Source organism: Myotis daubentonii, chromosome 20 (genome assembly GCF_963259705.1).
Source record: "Myotis daubentonii chromosome 20, mMyoDau2.1, whole genome shotgun sequence".
Classification (NCBI taxonomy): domain Eukaryota; kingdom Metazoa; phylum Chordata; class Mammalia; order Chiroptera; family Vespertilionidae; genus Myotis; species Myotis daubentonii.
In genome coordinates this window covers 4,100,756-4,124,666 of record NC_081859.1, presented here as the reverse complement: position 1 = coordinate 4,124,666, position 23,911 = coordinate 4,100,756, and the positions used below count along the sequence as shown (strand labels likewise).

General features: G+C 58.6%; 1 protein-coding gene across 6 annotated transcripts in view; it reads left to right on the top strand.

Annotated features, from left to right (window-relative positions):
* SIPA1L2 (signal induced proliferation associated 1 like 2) overlaps nucleotides 1-22,215 on the top strand; it is a 102,495-nt gene extending 80,280 nt beyond the window's left edge. For 2 of the 6 annotated variants that reach the window (XM_059677660.1, XM_059677659.1), the window contains exons 10-22: nucleotides 721-978; nucleotides 2,188-2,271; nucleotides 3,112-3,212; nucleotides 3,763-3,866; nucleotides 5,687-6,069; nucleotides 6,553-6,777; nucleotides 9,450-9,603; nucleotides 11,465-11,684; nucleotides 13,243-13,374; nucleotides 17,618-17,671; nucleotides 18,075-18,195; nucleotides 19,844-19,925; nucleotides 21,075-22,215. In XM_059677660.1, the coding sequence (XP_059533643.1) occupies nucleotides 721-978; nucleotides 2,188-2,271; nucleotides 3,112-3,212; nucleotides 3,763-3,866; nucleotides 5,687-6,069; nucleotides 6,553-6,777; nucleotides 9,450-9,603; nucleotides 11,465-11,684; nucleotides 13,243-13,374; nucleotides 17,618-17,671; nucleotides 18,075-18,195; nucleotides 19,844-19,925; nucleotides 21,075-21,221 (2,065 nt within the window). In that variant the 3' untranslated portion in view covers nucleotides 21,222-22,215. Of the gene's footprint in view, nucleotides 1-720; nucleotides 979-2,187; nucleotides 2,272-3,111; nucleotides 3,213-3,762; nucleotides 3,867-5,686; nucleotides 6,070-6,552; nucleotides 6,778-9,449; nucleotides 9,604-11,464; nucleotides 11,685-13,242; nucleotides 13,375-13,980; nucleotides 14,122-14,147; nucleotides 14,471-17,617; nucleotides 17,672-18,074; nucleotides 18,196-19,843; nucleotides 19,926-21,074 lie in introns of those variants that run through there. The other 4 variants (XM_059677661.1, XR_009450255.1, XM_059677662.1 and 1 more) reach the window with 4 other exon arrangements.
* Nucleotides 22,216-23,911: the final 1,696 nt, after the last annotated feature.

The window sequence follows — 23,911 nt, the reverse complement described above, 5'->3', positions numbered from 1 at the left end:
TGTTTCTCTCTCTCCCTCCCCCCTTCCTCTCTCTCTAAAAATCAATAACAATTATTTTTTTAAAAAATATTTTAAATAAAAAGCCCTTCTTTTGAGAATAGCTGATTTTTATTAGGGTCGAAGAATGCCAGTTTTTTTAATTTAAAAATCATTTGCATATGGCTGTGCAGAGGCTGGAAACGGAATCTCCCACCCTCGCCCCCTCCAGCCGCACGCACTCCTCTCAGCCACTCCTCCCGACTCTGCACTGGCAGCGCCTTCCTCCTCCCGGACTCCAGCTGACCTACAGCCACTTCCTGAGGACTCCAGCCTGAGCACAAATTAAGGGCCCGCACCACTCAGCCATCTGTCTCCTCTGTTTATTCTTCCTCTTACGCTAAAACCTAACCAACTGGAAACCCAGACAAGCGATGGCAGGGGCCCTTTGCTTCCCCAGATGCAAGGTTCACGTTCCTTCCATTCAGAATGTGACTCTGCGACCTTTAACCTTGGTGGGTTCCAGGGAAAATTCCCTGACCCGCCCCGTTCAGGCAGCGGCAGCCCGGGGTCCCCTGAACCCCCGCGACTTGCTTCTCAGACGCAATGGCCCTGCCCCTGGTCTGAGGGCCCGACGAGCACACGGGGCTGTGAGGAAGCCAAGCCGATGCCTGAGCCTCTCTCTCTCTCTCTCTCTCTCTCTCTCTCTCTCTCTCTCTCTCTCTCTCTCTTCTCGCCCCGCAGGGGCTGCTCGGAGCTCTGCCGCATCCCCATGGTGGAGTACAAGCTGGACAGCGAGGGCACCCCCTGCGAGTACAAGACCCCCTTCCGGAGGAACACCACGTGGCACCGGGTGCCCACCCCGGCCCTGCAGCCCCTGCCCAGAGCCTCGCCCGCCCCCGGCACGCCCGACCGGCTGCCGTGCCAGCAGCTGCTCCCGCAGGCCCCGGGCGCCATCCCGCGCAGCACCTCCTTCGACCGCAAGCTGCCCGACGGCACCAGGTACCGTGGCGCCAGCTCCGAAGGCCGCGGTGTCCTGTCGGGCGCAGCCAGCTGTGGGGGGCCTGCCCATGGGGCTGCGGGGTGCTGAGTCGGCTTGTCCGGACAGGTGGGCAGGCAGGCCTGGGGTGCAGGGATGCGGGAGCCCCCTGGCCCTGGCCCTGGCCCTGTGATGGAGCAGATGACACGCTGGTCCTTGCGAGGGACTGAGTGTAAGACAGTCACGGGACGTAACGTGCAGCGTAGGGGACAGAGTCCGCAGTATTGTAGGGACTGCACGGTGCCAGGTGCATCCTGGGAACCTCAGGGCATCCCCCGGTAAAGTGCATATGGCCAATCACGGCTGTACACCTGAAACTAATATAATACCATATGCCAACTGTAGTTGGAAAATAAATAGGAAAAAAATGAGGGTCCTAATCACAGATTCCACCACCACGGCCCCGCTCACCCCTCCCTTTGCGGTCCTCCGGGTCAGCTCAGACCCTCTCGGTCAGTGATGGCGAACCTATGAACTCATTTTTTTGGTTGATTTTTGTTAAATGGCATTTAAATATATAAAATAAATATCAAAAATATAAGTCTTGGTTTTACTATGGTTGCAAAGATCAAAAAATTTCTATATGTGACAGGGCACCAGAGTTAAGTTAGGGTTTTTCAAAATGCTGACACGCCGAGCTCAAAAGGTTCGCCATCACTGGGCTAGGTCCATGCGAGCAGCGCTGAGTAGAAACAAGGCTGCCCCGTCAGGGATGAACCCCATCTTCCCCGTGGCTGTGTGTTCGGGGGGGCCCACATCATGAGCTTTTCCTGGCTTTCCTCCTTTTAAGCCAAGTGAGTTGCATTTAAAATTACTTTTGTGGAGTTGAGGGTTTTCTCTCTGCACAGAACCAAAATGTCTTGTGTGAAGTCTCACACACCCATCATGGTGATGTGTTCATAACGCCGGCCTCTGGGGTCGCATGGCTGTGTTTCCATGTGTCACGGAAACACGGTCTGCACGGGACGTTACGTGCTCCGGCCACGTCTCTCCTGTGACGCAGCGCCAGCCGTGAGCACCCGAGGTCTCGCTCTGTGTCCACACTGACCCTGCCCCACCTGACACGTGTACTCCTTCCCGGTGACAGTGGCTTGTTGGGAACGCAAGCCAGGCCAGGTGCTGGCTGCACAGAGACCTCGGTGCCCGGCTAATGATTCTGGTCCCCGTTTCAGAAGTTCGCCCAGCAACCAGTCATCCTCCAGCGACCCCGGACCCGGTGGGAGTGGGCCCTGGAGACCGCAAGTGGGCTATGATGGGTATGCTCATCTCCACCCTCCGCTGGGCCTGGGAGGGGCTGGGGGGGGCCTGGGGAGGGCCTGGGAGGAGCTGGGGCGCCTGGGGAGGGCCTGGAAGGAGCTAGTGCGCATGGGGAGGGGCTGGGAGGGGCTGGGGGGGCCTGGGGAGGGCCTGGAAGGAGCTAGTGCGCATGGGGAGGGCCTGGGAGGGCCCAGGAGGGCCCGGGAGCCGGGGGGGGGGCCTGTTTCAGGGACTGCGCAGCATACGCAGCCCTCAGGGGGTGTGAAGATGCCAGGCGGTCCCTGCTGAGCCTGTCCAGCCAGAGGCTCCTGGTTTCTATCTAGGCAGCTAGTGCTGATTTGTCTGTATTCCGAGCTTGCCTGCTTTTTCTTTTTTTAATGTATTTTTATTGATTTCAGAAAGGAAGGAAGAGGGAGAGGGAGAGAGAGAGAGAGAAACATCCATGATGAGAGAGAAACATGAATCGGCTGCCTCCTACACCCCACACTGGGGATCGAGCCTGCAACCCAGGCATGCGCCCTGACCGGGAATCGAACCCTGACCTCCTGGTTCATAGGTCGACGCTCACCCCTGAGTCCTGCTGGCCGGGCTGCTTTTTCTTATAATAAGGTCTTTGTGAGCAGGTGGACATGAGGGAATTGGGGGCTCTCTGGGCAGGGCCCGCCTTCGACACCCTTTGCCTGCCTCCTGCTAGAGAGGAGCGGACGGCTGCCTCCCGAGTGGGCTGAGGACCACTCTTGCAGCGTGGGCTCACCTGGTGCCCAGGTGCCCGCAGGTCGGGTGAGCTCCAGGGCGCCTGGGAACATGGCGACGGTGGCTCAGCTCTGTGCGCTCTCCAGGTGCCAGTCCCCCCTGCTGCTCGAGCACCAGGGCCCGGGCCCTATGGAGTGTGAAGGAGCCAGGGACCGGGAGGACGCCATGGATGGAGGCAGGCACCCAGGTAATAAGGAGCTCCGGTCCCGCCGCCCCCCCCCTTCGTTTATTCCGCACACGGCTGGTGGGTGTCAGCTCGATCTCCGAGGTCATCGGACCGGGTCAGGCTGGTGGTGCCTATAGAAATGGAACATTGCCTTTATTTTTTTTTATATACAATTTTAAAAATATATATTTTTATTGATTTCAGAGAGGAAGAGAGAGGGAGAGAGAGATCGAAACATCAATGAGGAGAGAGAATCATGATCAGCTGCCTCCTGCACACCCCACACTGGGGATCAAGCCGGCAACCTGGGCACGTGCCCTGACCGGGAATCGAACCCTGACCTCCTGGTTCATAGGTCGATGCTCAACCACTGAGCCACGCCGGCCGGGCCGGCCCATTGCCTTTATGGTGCGTGTCCTGCCACCCCTGGGGCATGTCCGCTGGTAAGACCAGAAAGTCCTAGAGCCACCATCCTGTTTACTTTTACCAGAACGTGCTGGGCCCCTGTGTTCTTGGCTCTTCTGTTAACGCCAGAAATCGGGTGCTCACCTCTTCTCTCTCCGTGTGACAGAAACCAAATGGCACGGCCCACCCTCCAAAGTCCTGGGCGCCTACAAGGACCGAGGCCTGCAGAAGGACGGGAGCTGCAAAGAGTCTCCCAGCAAGCTGTCCCACGTGAGTCCTCCCCCGCGTGAGTCCTCCCCCGCGTGAGTCCTTCCCCGCGTGAGTCCTCCCCCGCACACGGGTCACGTGCAGCCTCACAGACGCCTCTGTGCACGTCACATTAGCTTGTCGCCAGGGCTTCTCCACGGCGTGTCCTTGACCCCGCAGGCCTCTCAGAGCCGAGGTGAAAAAAATAAATAAAAGTCAAGGTTTTTTTTCTCTCCTTGATTCATGAAGAACCTCGGAGAAAGGTCACAGTCGTTACTGGTGAGGCCACGAGGGCACCGTCAGCCTCTCACCCTGCTCCCCAGCGCTGATAGTCACTAAATCGTGTTCCTCTCGTGACCTGTGAGGTGTCTCCACTGTGGGCACCGGACTGACGGGGTCTGTGCAGCCGTGTGGTCGGGCGCCCTGCCGCCGCCGGTCACCAGTCGGTCAGTGGGACCGGCCCTGATGGGTCAGGATGACAGCGGGTTTCATTCACTGTCCGCCCGGCCCTGAGGCTGAGCTCACAGGTGACTAGCTCCGGGAACACTTCCAGTTAAACGCGAAAACATGAATTGTTGGTTGTTGCCAAGACAGAAACATCGATGTGAGAGAAACACATCGATTGGTTGCCTCCTGCACATGCCCCGACCAGGGCCCGGGCCAGATCCTGCAACCGAGGTACATGCCCTTGACTGGAATCGAACCCAGGACCCTTTGCTCTGCAGGCCGACACTCTATCCACTGAGCCAAACAGGCTAGGGTTGAAGTAGCTTATTTTTTAAAGCTGGAAGGTGTAGAAATTTGATCAGCTCCCGGCTTGAGTTGTCTTTCCTCCTCCCTCCCTGTCATTGGCGAGCTCTGTTGCTGAGCGTTAGCACATGGACCGTCCTCCCTCGGCCGAGCCTGACCTTGGCTGACCTTGTCTGGGCAGCTCTGCGGTAGCTGCTCGATCCCGCCTCCAGATCTGAGCGGTCTCAGCAGAGGGAGGCGGGTGGGTGTAGTCATGAGGGCATCGCTGTGTGACAGGAACATCGGACGCGCTGAGGGATCGATGGCTGTGAGTGACAGACCGCGTTGCAGGGTCAGCCCGTGGCCGGTGCCCAGGTCTTGCTTGTGTTCCCAGCTGTGCAAGGGGCCTGCGTGGCCACGCCAGACAGACGGGGACATCACTGTTCTGTCTCCCAGGGACCCCACAGCTTCCCCGCCAGAGCACCTGCCCCGTTAGCTCGCTCGGGCCTCCACTGGCCTGTGACTACAGCATCCCTTACACTCGAGACCAGCGGTCACCAGCCGGTGTCCACAGACCACTGGTCCGTGAGGTCCGAAAGGTTAGCGACCACTGCTCTAGACGGTCTCAGGCTGCCCCCAGTTAACCCTGTGATCCCCGCATCTCAGCACAGGCAGGGCAGTGACGGCGGCACCCCGCTGAGGCTCACCCCCGCCCCCCCGCCCTCCCGCTCAGACCCAGGCTGGCACTGTGATTTGTCATCGAGGCAATTTCTTGGTAAAAGCCCGCTCTCCTCCTGTCACTCATCTTCCCGTGCTGTCCGGTTCCTACGGCTGCGGAGGCAACTGTAGGAGGCAACCAATCGCTGTGTTTCTCTCACATCCATGTTTCTCTCTGTCTCTCCCTCTCTCTCCCACTCTCGCTAAAAGTCAATGGAAAAATACCCTCGGGTGATGATTAACAATAAATAAATAAATAAATAATAAAATAATAAAATGTCCTTTATTGCTAAATGCCGAGCCTTGGGCCCTGGGAGCCTGGCTGGGCTCAGGCGCAAGGATGCGTGTGCCCCCAGCGTGGCCCGTGCCCCCCGACACCCTCGCTCCTCTCCCCGCAGATGGCGGACAAGGGCTGCCCCAGCCCCTCGAGCAGCGCCACGCTGTCCAGCAGCGCCTCCAGCACCAGCGACGACAAGCACTTTGGCTCCGGGGACCTGGACCCTGAGCTGCTGGGCCTGACCTACCTGAAGGGAGCGTCCACCGACAGCGGCATCGACACGGCGCCCTGCCTGCCCCCCTCGGGCCTGGGCCCCGGGCACCTGCCGGGCAGCAGGTCCATGATCCACAGCCGGGCCGAGCCGTGGGCGGGCTCCGGAGACATCTCGGGGCCCGAGGACGAGCAGGCGAAGCTGTACGCGGCCCACGGCTATGCGCCCGCCCCCACCAGCGGCGCTGCCGATGGCAGCACGGGCGACCTCAGCGAGATCTCCTCTCACTCCAGGTGAGTGCCTGCCGCCCGCTGCCCACACCTGCGAGGTCACCTGGGCCCCGCGCCTCCCCTGTGGGGTGGGGTGGGAATGGGGCCTGAAAGAGGAGCAGGGTTTAGGTGAGCTATGTCTCGAATTGTGAGATTTGCACACGAACAAACCATGTGTTTGTGCTCACTGCTGCCCACCTCCGAGAGCAAGACCAGGCATGTCCCGAGCTCACAGCTACGTGCTCACGCCTGTCCGCCTCTGAGAGCAAGGAGGGCAGCAGGAGGCAGGGACGTGTCAGAGCGCCCGACCTCCCCAGGCTAAGGATGCTCAAGTGCAAGTTGCGTGCCTGGGGCAGGAGGATGCTGCACGCACGCAGGGGACATGGAACAGGACAACAGGCAGCAGATGTAAACGGAGGCTTCTGCCGCGGGCGGCTGTGAGCCTGGGGACGAGCCAGCACCACTGAACTCCGCTTGCATGGCACCTTTTGTCTGTCCTCTCCTCAGCGGCTCACACCACTCAGGCAGCCCTTCCGCTCACTGTTCCAAAAGCACTGGGTCCCTGGACACGTCCAAAGTCTACATCGTGGCTCACAGCGGCGGCCCGCCGGTGCCCGGGTCCATGTCCAAGGCCTACCACCGCCAAGGGGCAGTGAGCAAGTACGTCATCGGCTGGAAGAAGTCGGAAGGCAGCCCCCCGCCCGAGGAGCCCGAGGTGCCTGAGTGCCCAGGGTAAGGTGGCTGCGGGGACTCCAGGCAGCCGGGGCTGAGCGCATGTATCCCCCCAACAGAACGTATTTTCTAAAAAAAGAATAACCTAGCCCGAGCGGCGTGGCTCAGGGGTTGAGCATCGACCTAGGAACCAGGAGGTCCCAGTTCGATTCCTGGTCAGGGCACATGCCCAGTTTCAGGCTCGATCCTCAGTGTGGGGCATGCAGTGATGCTCTCTCATCATTGACGTTTCCATCTCTCTCTCCCTCTCCCGTCCTCTCTGAAATCAATAAAAATATACTTAAAAAAATAAAGAACAATCTAGAAACATCTTTGTAAAACTCTCTAAATGTCGGCATTTATATTTCTCTTTAAAAGTCTTCTCTTTTCTTGATTTTTGCATCTCAATTTAAAAGCAGCCCCTGCTCTCTGTACTTCTAGTCAAAAAGCTGCCCGCAGTGGAGACATATCGGTGATATGCTGTCGGTGGCATCAGCATCGACTCTGGGAATAAACAAGTTCAAGGACAATTTTGAGTTCCCACAGAGTCCGAGTGCGTTCATTAGAGTTGCTGTTCACATGACCCAGTTTCAGCCGGACTGTGACTTCCCTTCAGTGATTAGGTTTGGGGGGCAGGGAGGGGGGACTCTTCCTCTGTGGTCCTACACACACACACACACACACACGCACGCACACACACACACACATGAACAAACACGCACGCACGCGCATACCCCAGACCGGCCCCTCCGGAGCATCCGCCGTGCTCACCTCTAGTCACGGCCACGAAGTAGGCCCCTGGAGGGCCTGTTTACTGTCGCATCACCTGGCAGTTTTAGTAAAATTACTAATTTAGCAGGAGGGGCTACTGATTTTCATGCCAGCACCTAGGAAAACTGGAATAGCGCATTTTATTAGGAGTTACAGTTGACCCTGGACAATATGGGTTTCAGCTGCGCATGTCCACTCCACGCAGATGTTTTCAATAAATGTGTACAGTATCAGACACGAATTTTCTCTTACGATCTCCTTAGTAACATTTTCTTTTCCCTAGCTTACTTTACTCTAAGAAAACAATATGGAATACATATAACATACAAAACCTACGTTACTTGACTACTTAAGTCAACAGCAGGCTATTAGTCAATTGGGGGCGGAGTCTAAAGTTAGGCATGATTTTCGATTGCATGGAGGGTCGGCTCCCCTGACCCGTGTGCTATTCAAGGGCCGCCGTCTAGGTGTTAGATGTCCATGCGGCAGTTACTGGCGGCACCTGGGCCTGGCGCCCGGAGTGCCTCCCAGCGCCACGTCTCGGTCAGAAGCTGGGCGCTGCCCGGAAGCCTCATCATCACACCCCCGTGGGTCCCTCTGAGGCTTCGTGCAGAGCCCCCCAGAGCCAGGGCGCGTCTTGTGGCCCCTTTTTCATGCCCTGCCAACCACGTCTCCAAACACATTTCAAACATTTTAACGGCTGCTTTTCACACCGCTGTCTGCTCACGTCCGTGTGGCTGTGGCTCCAGGGTCCGAGGCTGCAGGACCCCCGAGCGCCTCGGAACCGAGCCAAAGCCTAGAGATCCCCAGAGGCATCACCGTTCCACCGAGCGAGTCTGCGAGTCTCTCATCCGATCATTTCCCAGGGAGCGGTCGCACTGACGGCACCTCGCGTTGGAACTAGTCCCCGTGACACGACCCTGGCCTCCCGGAGCCATGTCTCCGGTCCTGGGGCTGACGGGCGGTCACCTCGCTGACCCCGTTCATTCACTCCGTCCGCAGGGAGTTCTGTTGCTCAGATTGCGTCTCCAGAGCAAACCTCTTCAAACGGACTTCCTCCCTGGAAAAGAGCTGAGGCAGTAACTCAGCCAGACAGCCTTTTGTTGCACATAAATGCATTTTTATGTGCTGATAATGAAGGGAGACAGCTGCCTTAGTTATCCCGGCAGCTCTGCGGAATGGCTGGTGATAAAACCTGCTTGGCACGCGACAGGATTGATTACTCCCAAACTCCGGGCTCCCTGGGCCCCTCCCTGCGTCCCCGAGATCCGGGGTGTGGCCGGCTGGCTCGGGCTTCTGGGAAGCACAGGGGTGTCCTCCCAGGAGCACGAGGATCTCCGGTGAACGATTGAAACTGTGTTTTCTGACACAGATTAGGGAAGGAGGGGCGCAACCTTATTTTTGTAAAAAACATTTGTATTGATTTCAGAGAGGAAGGGAGAGGGAGAGAGACATGGAAACATCAGTGATGAGAGAGAATCATCCATCGATTGGCTGCCTCCTGCACGCCCCCCCACTGGGGATGGAGCCCACAACCTGGGCATGTGCCCTGACCAGGAATCTAACCGTGACCTCCTGGCTCATAGGTCGATGCTCACCACTGAGCCACACCAGCCGGGCAGGGGAGGAGAAGCGCAGCCTTCCTGTAAAAGCTGGCTGCGTTTCTTCTTATCCGGGGCTTGGGGATGGGATTCGTCTCTGAATGATGCAGGAGCCTGACTCTGCAGTTGACTCCTTTCACACGCAGACGGGGGGTGCACAGCGGGTGTAGCAGACGCCACGGGACTGAGCAGTCCAGGGCCGTGCGTGGTGCGTGCGTAGTGGTTGAGTCTGGTTACAGGATGTCCGTTCTCACGCCCGCTGCGGGCGCTTTGCAGACGGCGGGGCACCGCTTCTCACCTCCCTCTCCTTTGCGCCGACAGGCTGTTCGCCGAGATGGAGCTCATGTCCCCGGCCGCTCAGCACCCGACGGCGGCGGGAGAAGCCGGCTCGGAGACTCAGCACGTTCTGTCGAAGGAGGACTTTGTGAAGCTGATGCTCCCCGACAGCCCCTTCGCGGAGGAGGGGAGGAGAAAGGTCGGCGGCTCTGGGGGGCTGAGTTTCTGGAAACGAAAGGGAACTCCACGTTGGGGACTTGGGGATGCCCGGAGTGCCTCCGCGTGCGTTACCTCTCACCATCCTACCAGCAGCTCCGGGCCGGCTGGCCATTCCCCGTTCGCTCTGTCAGTGAGCAGAGCGAGCCTGGAGGCCGGGAAGGGCAGCTTCACGCATGGACAGGGGTCCTGGAATCCGAGGGCCCGGCCTCAGATCCCGGCTCCGACAACCTCCGCTACGTGACTTCGTACCAGTGATTTTTTTAAAAAAACACTTATTTTTATTGGTTTCAGAGAGGAAGGGAGAGGGAGGGAGAGGTGGAAACATCAGTGATGGGAGAGAATCATGGATCGGCTGCCTCCTGCACACCCTCTACTGCGGATCCAGCCCGCAACTTGGGCCTGTGCCCTGACTGGGAATCGAACCCTGACCTCCTGGTTCACAGGTTAACGCTCAACCACTGAGCCACGCCGGCCGGGCTGAGCCTTTTCTTTCTAACTTGCGTCCAGTCGCTTATGCGGGGCCGTGAGCTGGTGCAAACTGCCGTAGGCAAAGTCCAGTCCCTTTTCTATTCATAGGCATGAACGTCTCCTCGACACGTGTGGGTTTTTCCTCTGAGGCAGACCACCTCCTTTTCATGGTGTAAATTGAACTCTAGTCACACACATTCAGCCGGTGCCTCAGTGGGACACGTACAATAGGGGTATTTTTAGCCGCCTGGCTGCATCCACACGTGTCAGTAGCATTTCTATATTTGTTTCATGCAAACATTCTGGCTCTTGCTGTTGTTCATGTCAGAGGAGTGTGGGTCAGTGTGCTGAAGTAGCTGGAAATCCAGATTTTATTTATTTTTATTTTTATTTATTTTTTTAGTATTTGACTACTTGCTTCTTTAGGAAGAACTTTCCTTACCCTATCTGTGCTTTAATGCACAGTCATCGTAATGGTCCCTTTACCGCTGGTGATGATCAACGACTAAGATTAAGTTTTCAGCCACTGACTGTCTCCTGCGAGTGATACTGTAAGGTGGACAGCAGTGTGTCACTTCACCGACTCCATTTCTCGTAGCCTGTTGCGTGGCCTGGAAGGCGAGCGTTCACAATCAGTGTATCACTGTTTAGATTAGATTGAACCTCACCGGCCGCTGATTGGCACAGAATTGGCCTGATATCAACATGGAGTCATTTCTGATTAGCATCAAGCCAAGCGTTCCCTGAGGGCTCGGATATCTTGCCTGAAATGACAGTCCCTCCGCTCCCGAGGTCAGGGAGGTCCCATTTAGCGTTTCAGAGTGAGAAAGCTGTGCGTGTCTAACGGCACTATCTCACAGAATGACATTATGCCAGTGGTTTTTTAAAAATATATTTTTATTTATTTCAGAGAGGAAAGGAGAGGGAGAGAGATAGAAACATCCATGATGAGGGAGAATCATTGATCAGCTGCCTCCTGCACTGCATGCCCCCCCACAGGGATCGAGCCCGCAATCCGGGCATATGCCCTTGACTGGATTCGAACCCGGGACCCTTCAGTCCGCAGGCCGATGCTCTATCCACTGACCCAAACCGGCTAGGGCTGTACCAGTGATTTTTAATAAATATTTTTTGTATTGATTTCAGGGAGGAAGGGAGAGAGAGAAACATCAATGGGTGAGAGAGAATCATCGATCGGCTGCCTCCTGTACCCAAATCCCATAGAGCCCAGAGGCCTCCTGCCTTTGCCCCGGGAACCCACGTGCTGGGGGCGACTCCGGGCTGGCTCCACGCTGTGACCCCACTTACTGTCACCTCATCTGTGCTTCCAGCTGCCTGACTCTGTGTTCTCCCGCCCTGTGTTTGAACCCTAGTTCTCCTTCTACGGGAACCTGTCCCCGCGCCGGTCGCTGTACCGCACCCTCTCGGACGAGAGCCTGTGCGGCCACCGGAGGGGCGCCTCCCTCGCCAGCTCCCGCAGCTCCGCCCTGGACCACGCCCTGCCCAGCGACATCCTGTTCAGCAGCACCCCGCCCCAGCGCAGCACCCTGCCGCCCCGCACGCAGCCCGCGCCCGGCCTGGGCAGCCTGCGCAGTGAGTGGGGGCTGGGGGGCTTGGGCCCGGGGCCTGGACGGGCCCTCGGATAATCTCCTTGTGAGGTTGTGAGGAGGTCACTTCTTAAACTCTGTAGCATTGGCTGGTGTGTTTGTTTCCTTATAATATGATAAAATCCCCAGAGTGGACACTGTAAAAAAGTTAAGCAATATAGTGCTATCCATTTTGAAGAAAACTTGAAAACCTGTATTAAACCTGTTTTTTAAATCCTCACTCGAAGATATGTTGAGAGAGAGAGAAACATCGATCAGTTGCAGTTGCCTCCTGTGCGTGCCCCAAATGGGAATCCAACCCACAACCCAGCTATATGCCCTGCACGCCCCCTGCTGGGGATCGAGCCGCAACCTGGCCATGTGTCCCGACCAGGAATCGAACCCTGACCTCCTGGCTCCTAGGTCGACGCTCAACCACTGAGCCACACGGGCCGAGCCTTTTCCACTTTAAAACCTGCGCCTTCCCAGGCAGCGTCTGACCTTCAGAGAGAGAACCTTTCACTAGTGGGGACTCGTCCGGGTCTGGCCCCCGGTTTGGAGTTAGGAGAGTGCAGATTACAGGGGAGCAAGCCCGTCTCCCCCAGTGCGATCAGAAGGCCTCCCCCCGCACCTCCAGGCGGAGCTGTTACAGCCCCGGCCTCCGGGGCGGGTATTTTTAGCTTTTCGACGCTCCAGCCTTGAACCTGTTCAGGATCTTTGCTCTCCGGAGATCAAGATCCTAATCTAACCTCGGAGACAGATACCTCGCCAGCGGGTTCCGGGCGATTCATGCCAGGACTCGTGTGCGTTTCCTGCGAAGTCACTGAGGCGGACGCATCAGGTTGGAGACATGAAAGCAAAGCCGGGCGGGCAGAGCCTCGGCGCCCGTTGCTGGGGGTTTCAGTGTAAACCTCTTCAGTGGCCGTTCGGGCACACGGTTCCCAGGCCAGTAACCAGTGACACCAACAGGACAGGGTGCCCTTCCCTCCCTGACCACGGGCACCTGGCCCCTGGCCTCCGTCAGTGCCACTCAGTCCTGCGGTGAGAGTTTCAGGAGAAGAAGTTTAAACGTCAAAGGCCAGTATGTGCAGATAAAGGGAGACCGACCCCGGGACCTGCCGTGCAGGCAGAATGCTGTCCCTTCTCCTCCTCGCCTGTTGCTAAGGGACACGCAGTGCGTCTCCCTGCCTTTCAATGGCTGCACCCCGGGCAGCTAGATTTGTGGTGAGCAGCTTAGGCGACTCCAGGACGCTTTTAAACTCCCCGGTTAGAGAGACGAAAGCAGGAGCTGGTCCTGGTGAGCTCGAGGGAGGTCCCGGGAGAAACCTCCGTGAGGTGCCCATCTGTGCGAGGCCCAGTGCCAGGCCCCTGCACCAGGTCTCTGCTGCTGACCTCTGAGCGAGTCCGGAGGTCGGGACGTTTCTGCAGGCCCCTGATTGTCCAGCTGTGTCTTTGTGGGGTGGGGGGAGGGCGGGAGATCTTTAACAAGAAGTTGCCTCAGCCCCTCGACGGGGCGGGCGTGCCCCGAGCTGCCATCTGCCTGACTCTGGCTTTGTTTCGTTTAGACGAGTTCTGGTTCTCCGACGGGTCCCTGTCAGATAAGTCCAAGTGCGCAGACCCCGGCCTGATGCCCCTCCCGGACGCGGGCACGGGACTGGACTGGTCCCACCTCGTGGACGCTGCTCGGGCGTTTGAAGGTAAGGACTCGCGGCCTCCAGGGTGGCAACTTGGGGACCGCCTCTGTTCCCGGGGGGTCTGGGCTAACGTTGTGGATGCTCACACATCTGTGAGGATGGAACTGAGCAGGAGGGGCTGGCGCTGTGGCTAACAACCCCTCCTCGGAGAGCCAGGTCACTTAGATGGGCACAGGGTCCCGCCCCGCGTCACAGGTCAGGCACCGGCTGTGACAGGGAAAGTTAGTTTTCCTCTTTGACCTCCATTTCCTTACCCATTGGGTTGAGATCGGGACCCCGAAGTCCAGCTTCACCCCGAGCAGACGTGCCTCCCCCACGGATCAGCCTCACCGAGGCCACACACCTCGGCGTTCCTATACCTTGTTTCTGAGCTCAAGGCCACGGGGAGAGGCCTAAGTAAGGAAAATAGAAGCTAAACTCAAGCACAAAGCTCCAACCATTTGGAAAATTTTAAAGGTTACTGTAAGTCTTCAATGTTACTTTAACATACGGGGCTGTGAAGGCCGAGCCCCTTGCACGAATTTCGTCCATCAGGCGTCTAGTTTCTAATAAAAAGATTTGAGAGATGCCCTCAAAGCTTAACAAAGAAATCTACTCTATTCCAAATAGCTCCATGAGAATTAATAAGAAAATAGGATAAATCCAGAAACCAAAGGTATCATTTGAGACGACGTCCTGTAATTGTGTACTGGAATCCTTGACATTAAAGGAAGCAAAGAAGAAAGGAATACATTTTGGAGGTAAATAAACATGTATGGCTATGCTTCCATACCTAGAACATAGAAAACCACTGGTCTAGGTGCATGCACACGCAGTCCACGGAAGAAGAATGAGTAACTCCTCGAGAAACGTTCAACCACACGTGTCAGTGTCCACGCTCAGGAGCCGCCAGCTCACACCTTGCGAACATCGAAATGATTCAGCTGCTCCGGGAAGCTATGAAGAATGCCCGCCACCGGTGTCGTTACAGAGATTACAAAATGATTCATGTTTCGGTTCAGGCAAGATGACAAAAAATGTACCCACCCTTTGACCAGAAACCTAATTAATTCCTGAAAACTTGCTTACTGGAAATTATGCAAAAGAAGAAAAAAAACAAGCTTCAAGGAGAGAAATACTGCACGGCACCATTACAATGTGATGAATAAGTGAGTACATGACCACACTCTACCATGAGAACTACCGTCTGACCCAGGGGCGGGCAAACTTTCTGACTCGAGGGCCACAGTGGGTTCTTAAACTGGACCGGAGGGCCGAAACAAAAGCACGGATGGAGTGTTTGTGTGAACTAATATAAATTCAAAGTAAACATCATGACATAAAAGGGTACGGTCTTTTTTTTCAATAGTTTTATTCATTGCAAACGGGCCGTAGTTTGCCCACGGCTGGTAAAGGCTAAGGCCGCCGTCCAGGTCTAAGAGGGAAGGTGCCCCTGCCCTGCCCTGCGCGCCTCCCGTGGGGCCTGGGCCTCCTGGCCCCCCGTCCTGTGAGCAGAACTATCCGGTAGCAGTTCAGGTCTGTTTTACGCGCGCGGTTCTTTTGTCTGGTGGGGGCGAGACATGGCCCTTTGCCCGTCCAGACTCCTAAATGCAGCCGGCCGACTGTCCCATGACGCAGTCATCACTCCGTCACCCTCGGGGAGCCCATTGGCATCTGTCAGGTGGACAGATGTCAGGTGTGGGTGTTGTGAGTAATCCGCGCACTGGGTCCCGCCTCCAGCCGGTCAAGGGAACAGGCTGTGGGCCCACAGGGAAGCGAGGGCGGGGGATGTGGAGCCCTACTCAGGAGGTCACAAGAGGACGTAGGTGTGTCCTTGAGCATCGGTTGAAGGGATGAGCTGTTTTGAATGAAAACAGGCTTGGAAGGTGCAGTGACAAGCTGGTGGTGGGAGAGGGATCTCGGGTCCCTGGGGCGAGAGTGACCCGTTGCTCAGCGCACTCCGCCCACGGGTCCTGGCTCACCTTGCCGTTCCCCGCAGCGCCCGAGCCCCGCTGGGTCCGGGAACTCTTCGCCCCCTCAGCTCTCGGTGGCTGTGGAATTGCCTGCTGACTGTGTGTATGTGTAGTGTGTGTAGCGTGTGGTGTGTTGGGGTGTGTGTAGTGTGTGTGGGTGGGTGTAGTGTGTGTGGGTGTAGTGTGTGTGTATGTGTAGTGTGTGTATGTGTGTGTGTGGTGTGTGTGTGTAGTGCGGGCGGCTGTCTCTGTGTCCTACGAGCTGTCTAGGGGACTCCATCCGCCCACGCCTCTCTCTCCTCACGGTTGTGTCTGTGCCGTTTGGTTGCGTGTCAGTCATGGCTTCGCTCCTGAGTGTTCCCGGCGGGAAGGCAGCTGTGGGGGTGCAGCCTCCGCTGGGAGCTGTGCTGGGTGAGCGACTTCACAGAGCGGCTCGGCGCCTGTGCCCCGTCAGGTCCCATTCTGTTCGCTTCCAACTCCCCAGCCTTTCAGATCCGAAGGGGAGCCTCCCTGTGAGGCTGGTGGCCGGCCGAGCTCTGGCTCCGGCTCCCGCGGCTCCCGCCGCCCCGCTCTCCCGGGGGAGGCGGTGGCACCAGAGCCAGTTCTGTTCGTGGCAGGGACGTGGCTCTGGTGTAAATGAAGGTGAACACAGATGAAGTCAGCGAAGACATCGTCACTCGGATGTTTAGGCTGGACCCTCAGCCTCACGTACGAGAAAGACAGACGCCGAGCGACTCACCACGGGGTTGCGTAGCATACAGGTCCGCGATGGGGCTCTCTACGAGGGAGGAAACCTGTATCTGGTCTTGACATCTTTTTTCTTCGTGTGGACCGTGCCCTTATTCGGGCCATGACAGAGCGGAGGGTCATCTTGGACGCTAGGCAGCCAGACCTGCCCACCCCCCCCCCCGTGCCCGCCCGCCTCTGCTGGCGCTCCTGTCCCGTGCGGAAGTGGGCAGTGCCCACATGATGCCGTTCATCTGGACCCCATCACGACTTATCTCATCCTGGGCACAATCCCGCGGACCATCCAGGGGCAGCGTGGTCACGGAACGCGCTCACCTCCTAGAAGACGGGAAGTGTTGGCTGCAGGACAGCAGCGCGCCTGCCCCAGGTGTGATGCGGGGAAGCAGATGCCAGGCTGGAGGCCTGCGAGACCCGTCCCTCCTTACTCTCAGCACAGCTCCCGGGAGGCCCGGCCTCCATGGGCGCCCCCAGCCCCCTCTCCCTCCTTTGCCCCTGGCGGCCTCCGCCTCCACCATCCTTCCCAATTAGCGGGAAGTGCGTGCCCCCCCATAAGCCAGGCAAGCAGGTAGCTCATTAGAAGACGCGTCCCACAGCCAGAGAGAGACATGGGATCAATTAAGCACAGAGCCCACCCGACGGGAACCCCGGTGCCATTCTTCAGCCATTAATCACATCCTGAAAACGCCGCCGCCACCGCCGCCCACACCTGCCGTGTCCCCGATGCCCGCTGTCGAGGCGCGCGCCTGCTGGCACCGAGGACAGAGGCGGGGAGGACGGGGGACTCTCACTCGCCTTGCCGGGAAGCAGGACCTGCCGTCAGCACCTCCGGCCGGTGCTCAGCCCCCGGAGCTGGGCCAGCGGGGGCCAGTGCAGGAGGATGTTGTGTTCGCCTTCCTGCCTGGTGGCATCGCTGACTGGGAAGCTGCTGGTGCCCAGAAGAGAAGTGGCCCTGGGCCCGGGCGAGACAGGTGGCACTGCTGGCCAGGTGGCGGCTGCGCCCTCGCTGCTCCCTCCGCGGGTACCTGGGGGGATGATGCAGCTCATCCGTCACCTCCGCTGTCTGCCTTCATGGAGCGAGTCATTTTACTTTATTTTTCTAGAAAGAGTGGAAGGGAGGGAGAGAGAGAGAAACATCAATGTGAGAGACACATCAACTGGTTGCCTCCCGCAGGCACCCCAGCCGGGGCTGGGGATCAAGCCTGCAACTGAGGTACGTGCCCTTGACCGGAACGAACCCGGGACTCTTCAGTCCGCGGGTCAGCACTCTAACCATTGAGCAGCATTGCCCAGGGTCATGGACGGGTATGTAAGCAAACCCAGGAGCTTCTGAGAAATGTGTGCCCTGACCACACTGTTGGGCACTGCATGAGGCCAGCTCTCAGCTAGTCCCGGTGTAGGAGAGCATGCACATGTACCACACACACACACACACACACGCACACGGCTGTACCTCGCAGCCCCTGTCGCTGGGACCTGACGGGGGCCCGAGGCTCAGGGCCCAGAGGCGGAGCGGCCTCCTCACGGGAAAACTCTGGATCTTGTTTCAGGCCTGGACGCGGACGAGGAGCTCGCGCTGCTCTATCACCACGCGCCCTACCTAGGTGACTGGCGGGGCGGGCTCCGGGTCCGTGACCTGTCCTTGCATCCCCGTGTGCACGTCTGCATGGGCCCGTCGAGGGCCGGGCCGCCTGGGTGACGGGGCCTGGCTGCGCCCCACTGTGCTCACGGGGCTGGGGGCTGCGGAGCGTGGTCTCCTGGGTCCCGGGTCCAGCGCCGTCGGCATCTGTCGGGTGCAGAAAGCGGAAGCCGTCGGCTCCGCCTGTGCCTGCTGGCGTCGGGCTGTGTGCGTGGACCGTGCAGCCGGTCCGAGTGCTTCCTGGTGGTCAGCTTGCCTGAGTTTGTTTGCTTTGTTTTGTGAACTGATGGGGGTGAAGGGAGGTTTTAAGTTCCTTTCCGCACGGAACGGTGGGGCTATAGCTAACCCCCTCCCTCCGTCCCTCCCAGACCAGAGGGTGGCCGCCTTCTGCACCCTGACGGACATGCAGCGCGCGCAGGGCCTGGAGGGCACCCCGGAGCTGCCTCTGTGCATGGAACCCGGCGGCCAAGAGTTCCTGGACGCCACGGGGTATGTGAGTCCGCGGGCCCCGCCCCCGCTGTCCCAGCCCAGTCATCAGCGGGGATCCGATAACTGCAGGCAGCTGGAGCCCCTGCCACAGTGTCACCCCTTCCCTCCGACCCAGGGCAGCAGGAGCCCCTGCCACAGTGTCACCCCGTCCCTCAGACCCAGGGCAGCTGGAGCCCCTGCCACAGTGTCACCCCGTCCCTCAGACCCAGGGCAGCGGGAGCCCCTGCCACAGTGTCACCCCGTCCCTCAGACCCAGGGCAGCTGGAGCCCCTGCCACAGTGTCACCCCGTCCCTCAGACCCAGGGCAGCAGGAGCCCCTGCCACAGTGTCACCCCGTCCCTCAGACCCAGGGCAGCTGGAGCCCCTGCCACAGTGTCACCCCGTCCCTCAGACCCAGGGCAGCGGGAGCCCCTGCCACAGTGTCACCCCTTCCCTCAGACCCAGGGCAGCTGGAGCCCCTGCCACAGTGTCACCCCGTCCCTCAGACCCAGGGCAGCGGGAGCCCCTGCCACGGTGTCACCCCTTCCCTCAGACCCAGAGAAGGGACGGGGTGGGACTGACCGGCTCCCGCTCTGCTCCGTGGCGGGTCTTGCCCACCCAGATGTGCAGCCGGCGCCCGTGGTGTGAGGCTCCCCCACGGCAAGGGAGGCTGTGGGCCGGGTCGGTGCCTGCCAGTCACTGACGGTGCAGACGGGACACCTCACGGGGGGCCTCCGCGGCCAGGCTGAGTGCTGACCCCGAGGACCCTGTCCCCCCGGCCCGGCCCCGCCAGGCCCCACGCCTTCCAGGAAGGGCGTCGGGGATGCACCAGCTCCTCCCGGGTTCTTGCCGTGCTTGTGGCCTGAGGACTGTGTGTCCTTCGCCTGTGCCATCCATTCCCAACGCCTGCTTTTTAAAAAATAATAGACTTTAATTGATGTCAAAGAGGAAGGGACAGAGAGAGAAACACCCATGATGAGAGAGAATCATGGATCGGCTGCCTCCTGCACGCCCCACACCGGGAATTGAACTGTGACCTCCTGGCTCACAGGTCGACGCTCAACCACTGAGCCGTGCCGGCCGGACCCTAATTCCTGCTTTTATATGAGCCCGAGTGACCATGAACTTGGTAATGACCAAGGAGGGCCGAGGGAGGAACTGAATCCATTAGTTCCCAGGCCTCCTTCACGGGGTCTGTCTAGTCTCCCGACATTCATTGGGATCATCCGTGTTTGTTTTCTTACCAACGTAGGTGCCCTGGGAGGTTCTGAAAGTGTTCAGATCCGTGGAGATGGGCGGGGTAGGTGTTCCAGCGAAGCAGCACCACGTCCCCTCTATGGAGCTGGTGCCATGCTGCCCACCCTGGCCGGGCCCCAGCCCCAGGGGATGGTTTAGATGCAGCCATTCTCAACCTTCCTAACGCTGCGACCCTTTCATACAGTTCCTCATGTTGTGGTGACCCCCAACCATCAAATTATTTTCGTTGCTACTTCATAACTGTAATTTTGCTACTGTTATGAATCATAATGTAAGTATCTGATCTGCAGGATGTATTTTCATTGTTCGCAACCCACAGGTTGAGGACCGCTGGCAGAGGGAGCAAGGAGCAGCGCCCTGAGCGGTGCCTGACTCGGGGCGGGCGGGTCTCTAACTCTGTCCTCTCTGCCAGGGAGCCGTCCCCAGCCACGCTGACGGGCAAGGTGAACCAGCTGGAGCTGGTCCTGCGGCAGCTGCAGACCGACCTCCGCAAGGTAACGCCTGGGCGCTCGCTCTCATGGCTCTCAGTCCCTGATCAGACCTCTCCGCACACAGTGCCCCTCCCACCGCGGGAGGAAGAGGAAGGGGCTGGAGAGAAGCACTCTGATCCCCACCGGCCGCGGGTGCAGGTGGTGGAGCGGGTGCAGGTGGTGGAGCGTCCGCTTAGCCAGCTCAGGGTCCAGACAGGAAACTGAGACGGGAGCGAGAAGCAGGGCCCGGGTGAGCGTGAAATGAGGGTTAAAGGGAGGGGCCGCGTCCAGGCGGTGAGGACAGACGGCCCACGGGGTGACGGGCAGGGAAGGGAAGGCAGGGTGGGTGTGTCAGACAAGGACTGGGTTGTTGGAGGAGGGGATACGGAGGGATTATACTTTTTAAAGAAGAGGTGGTGGTCGGGGAGCGGGAGCTCGAAGCATTAGAAGGTACTGAGGTGTCCGCAGCAGCAAGTGCAGCCCCCCACCCCCACCCACAGCGTGAGGCTGCAGCCATCAGGTTAGGTCCCGTTAGAAACGCCGCTGTTGTCATCTGCAAGGGGGGGAGCCTTCTCCGCCTGGGGCCCGTCACCCCGCAGCCGGGACTGCGCCTGCCTTGTACACGCTTGTCGCTGTGTATTAGAAACGCCAGTGATTCTTCTAAAGCTCTCGGTTATTGCTAGCTTTTAATGGCAACCTTGGAAGGTCATTGTGAAGGTCATTCGGGGACTGGGGACTACGCTGTGAGGGAGAGCTGTAGGCACAGGGAGAGGCCGGCGTGCTTGCTTGATTACAGACATGCCCGGGTCAGCAGCAGCATTAGCACCGACCTTGGTGCTGGGAGGACGTTCGCTCAGCTGTGCCTTCGTCCAGGGGACTTGCCTTAACCTCCGTGGTTGAGCGTCGACCTAGGAACCAGGAGGTCACAGTTCAATTCCCAGTCAGGGCACATGCCCGGGTTGCAGGCTCGATCCCCAGTGGGGGGCGTGTAGGAGGCAGTCGATCCATGATCCTCTCTCATCGTGGATGTTTCTCTCCCTCTCCCTCTCCCTTCCTGTCTGAAATCAATTTTTTTAAAAAGATAATTGTTTAAAATAAAAAAAAAGAGCGAAGAGTAAGGGGCAGGCTGGTGCGGCGGCTCGGACGGGCGGCCTGACGGTGTCTCTCCCGCAGGAGAAGCAGGACAAGGCGGTCCTGCAGGCCGAGGTGCGGCACCTGCGCCAGGACAACCGGCGGCTGCAGGAGGAGTCGCAGACGGCCGCTGCCCAGCTGCGCACCTTCACCGAGTGGTTCTTCAGCACCATCGACAAGAAGTCCTAGCCCGCCCCCCCTCCAGGGGCCAGGGACACGCCCGGGGTCTGGGCCGTCGCAGGCAGACGCGGGGGCTTAGCCGTGCCTCCAGCCGGTGCTGCCCTCCCCGCTGACCCGTCCGTGGGGCCCGCGCGCCCCAGCAGAGGGCCCGGGCTCTCTCCGCGGCCGTCGCGAGCGGGCAGGCGGGTCTGAAGATGAATGGTGTCAGCTTAGACGTTCCCTGTAGACGCTACCACGTGGTGTGTATATAGTCTAGCCTCCTGGGTGCCAGGTGACCTGCTAAGATGTTAAAGGCTCCGTAGTCCGGGCTGTAGACGGCCAGGTAAGCCCGGAGCAGATACTCAGACGTATACTCTATGGAAAGGTGGTCTATTTTTTTGGATGTACAGTAGTTTTATCCGCACAGCCACTCTCATAGCAATAAGTCAGGCGTGGCCAGCCGTCGGGGAGCCGAGTCAAGTGCGCTTGATGCTGAACACTCGCTCGGACGCAGTGACTGAGGCTCATTTATTTGCAGGAGCAAACGGTGCCTGGGTCTTGGCAGTGTTCTGATGTTTTGATCAAAAGAGGCGGCCGCCTTGTAAATGGCTCGCTCGGTAGTCACCCCGACCTTAGCTCAGCCGCGTGCAGCGGGCGCCGTCAGACGCGGGCCGCCTGCCCGTGTGCCAGAACCGCCCGCGCGCTGGGCCGGCGGTCACACGGACTAGGCCCCATCGTCTTTGTACAGAGGCTTCGATGAAGTGTCCTGTATTTAACACCCTTATTTAAGCTTATTTAACCTGAAATTGTTAATGTTATGGACGCGGTGTGGCCCGCGCCCTGAGAGGGCGTGCGGGAGGCCGCCAGCTCCGAGGCGCGGGGCTCGCCCGGCCGGCCGGCCGGACACCAGCCGCAGGCTCACCACCGGATGCTGCTAGAGACCTTCGTATTGCTTTCTGGTTTTTAACGGTTCCTTTCGAGATCAACGTCCACTTTGCTTTTTTAATAAACGTTTGAAAGAGTCCACACGAGCAGCGGTGTTGTCGGGTGAATGCAGATGGGAGGGCAACAGCGTGAGTGGCTGGGAGTGTCTTTCGGGCACGTGGGTCTCCGTTGAATGCTGCTCAGTGACGGGTTCCTACTGCAGCTGCCCCGCGCCAGACACTGCTCCCTGCACTTCCGTCCCCTCATGTAACCCTAACGGTGTCCTCACGGACAGCGTGGGATCCCCATTTTACAGCTTGGTAAACTGAGGCTCCAGGTAAGTATTTACCTTGTGTGTGTGTGTTAATTAGAATCTGATATCAGTAAAGAATGTGGTGTTCTTACAAGAAAACACAAGTAATAAAATTGTAGGGATTTGAAAAATCACCAGGAAGGGGGGAACCATAACTTCAAATCGAACATAAGACAGAAAGGAGGCAGAGCACAGGCCATGGTGGGAAGGGGAACACGACACGGTGCAGGGTTCTCCCCGTTCTGAGAGCAGAAACCGTGTCAAGAATCAGAGGACGCAGCCCAGCCAGGGTGGCTCAGGGGTTGAGTGTCGACCTGTGAACCAAGAGGTCACAGTTCGATTCCCCGCCAGGGCACAGGCCCGGGTTGCGGGCTCGATCCCCAGCGTGGGGCGTGCAGGAGGCAGCCGATCCATGATTCTCTGTCAGCATTGATGTTTCTATTTCTCTCTCTCTTCCTCTCTGAAATAAAAAAAAAAATTAAAGAAAGGGGTAGGGATGGGGACCTGAATGAGTCCAGTTGTGGGCACTTGAGATGGATAAGCTTCATCTCCCCAAACTCAGAGACTTGTGGGACTCAGTGCAGGGAAGTAGCGAACACACCGAAGTGCCCTCTGGATGCTAAAGGGCAGCCAGGCGGTGATGGTTGGCGGCCGATTCGGAGAGAAGCGACGTCATCCCAGGAAGCTCTGCTCAGGAGGCCGCTGTGAGCGGCGGGGGACCAGCGGGGGACGGAGGCCTCTGAAGGATGATTAATTTGGTAATTAATGCAGAGAAGGGGAAGAGCGGCTCTGAAATGTTTGCTCCAGGCCCTGCGTGTTCACAGCTCTGCGAGGCGGCAGCTGGTCGGAGCGCGAGGCTGGATGCGCTCACACGCCCGACGCCAGGGAGCAGGGGAGGGAGGGGCCTGGGAACCAGGGGCAAGAAAATGCTGCCCAAGGGGAAAAGGGCCCGGCCCCGTGGCTCAGTGACCTGCGAACCGGGAGGTCAGGGTTCGATTCCCGGTCAGGGCACACGCCCGGGTTGCGGGCTCCATCCCCAGCGTGGGGCGTGCAGGAGGCAGCCGATCCATGATTCTCTCTCATCATGGATGTTTCTCTGTCTCCCTCTCCCTTCCTCTCTGACATCAATAAAGAAATATTGATGTCATATTTTAAAAGAATTGGTGGTCACAGCCCGGTGCCTGCAACCCCCAGCAGACAGCGGGGCTCAGTGCCCAGGAGATGTGTCCCCAACAGGCAAGCCCTGAGCCCCCGGAGAGGAGGTCCAGGAGACAGGGAGGCAAACCCTAGGGTTGAGGACACTGAGGAATCATCCAGAAGGACACCCCAGTCCAGGAAGCAAAGCGGGAGCAGGGATCGAGGTCCCCGACTCCCACTTCCCGCCACCCGCCCCCTGGGGCTCACCCCCAGCTGGCGGGCCAACTCCCAGGGCTCAGGGTCATGAGAACGGCCCCCTCCCCGCTCACCCCCCTGCATGGAGGCA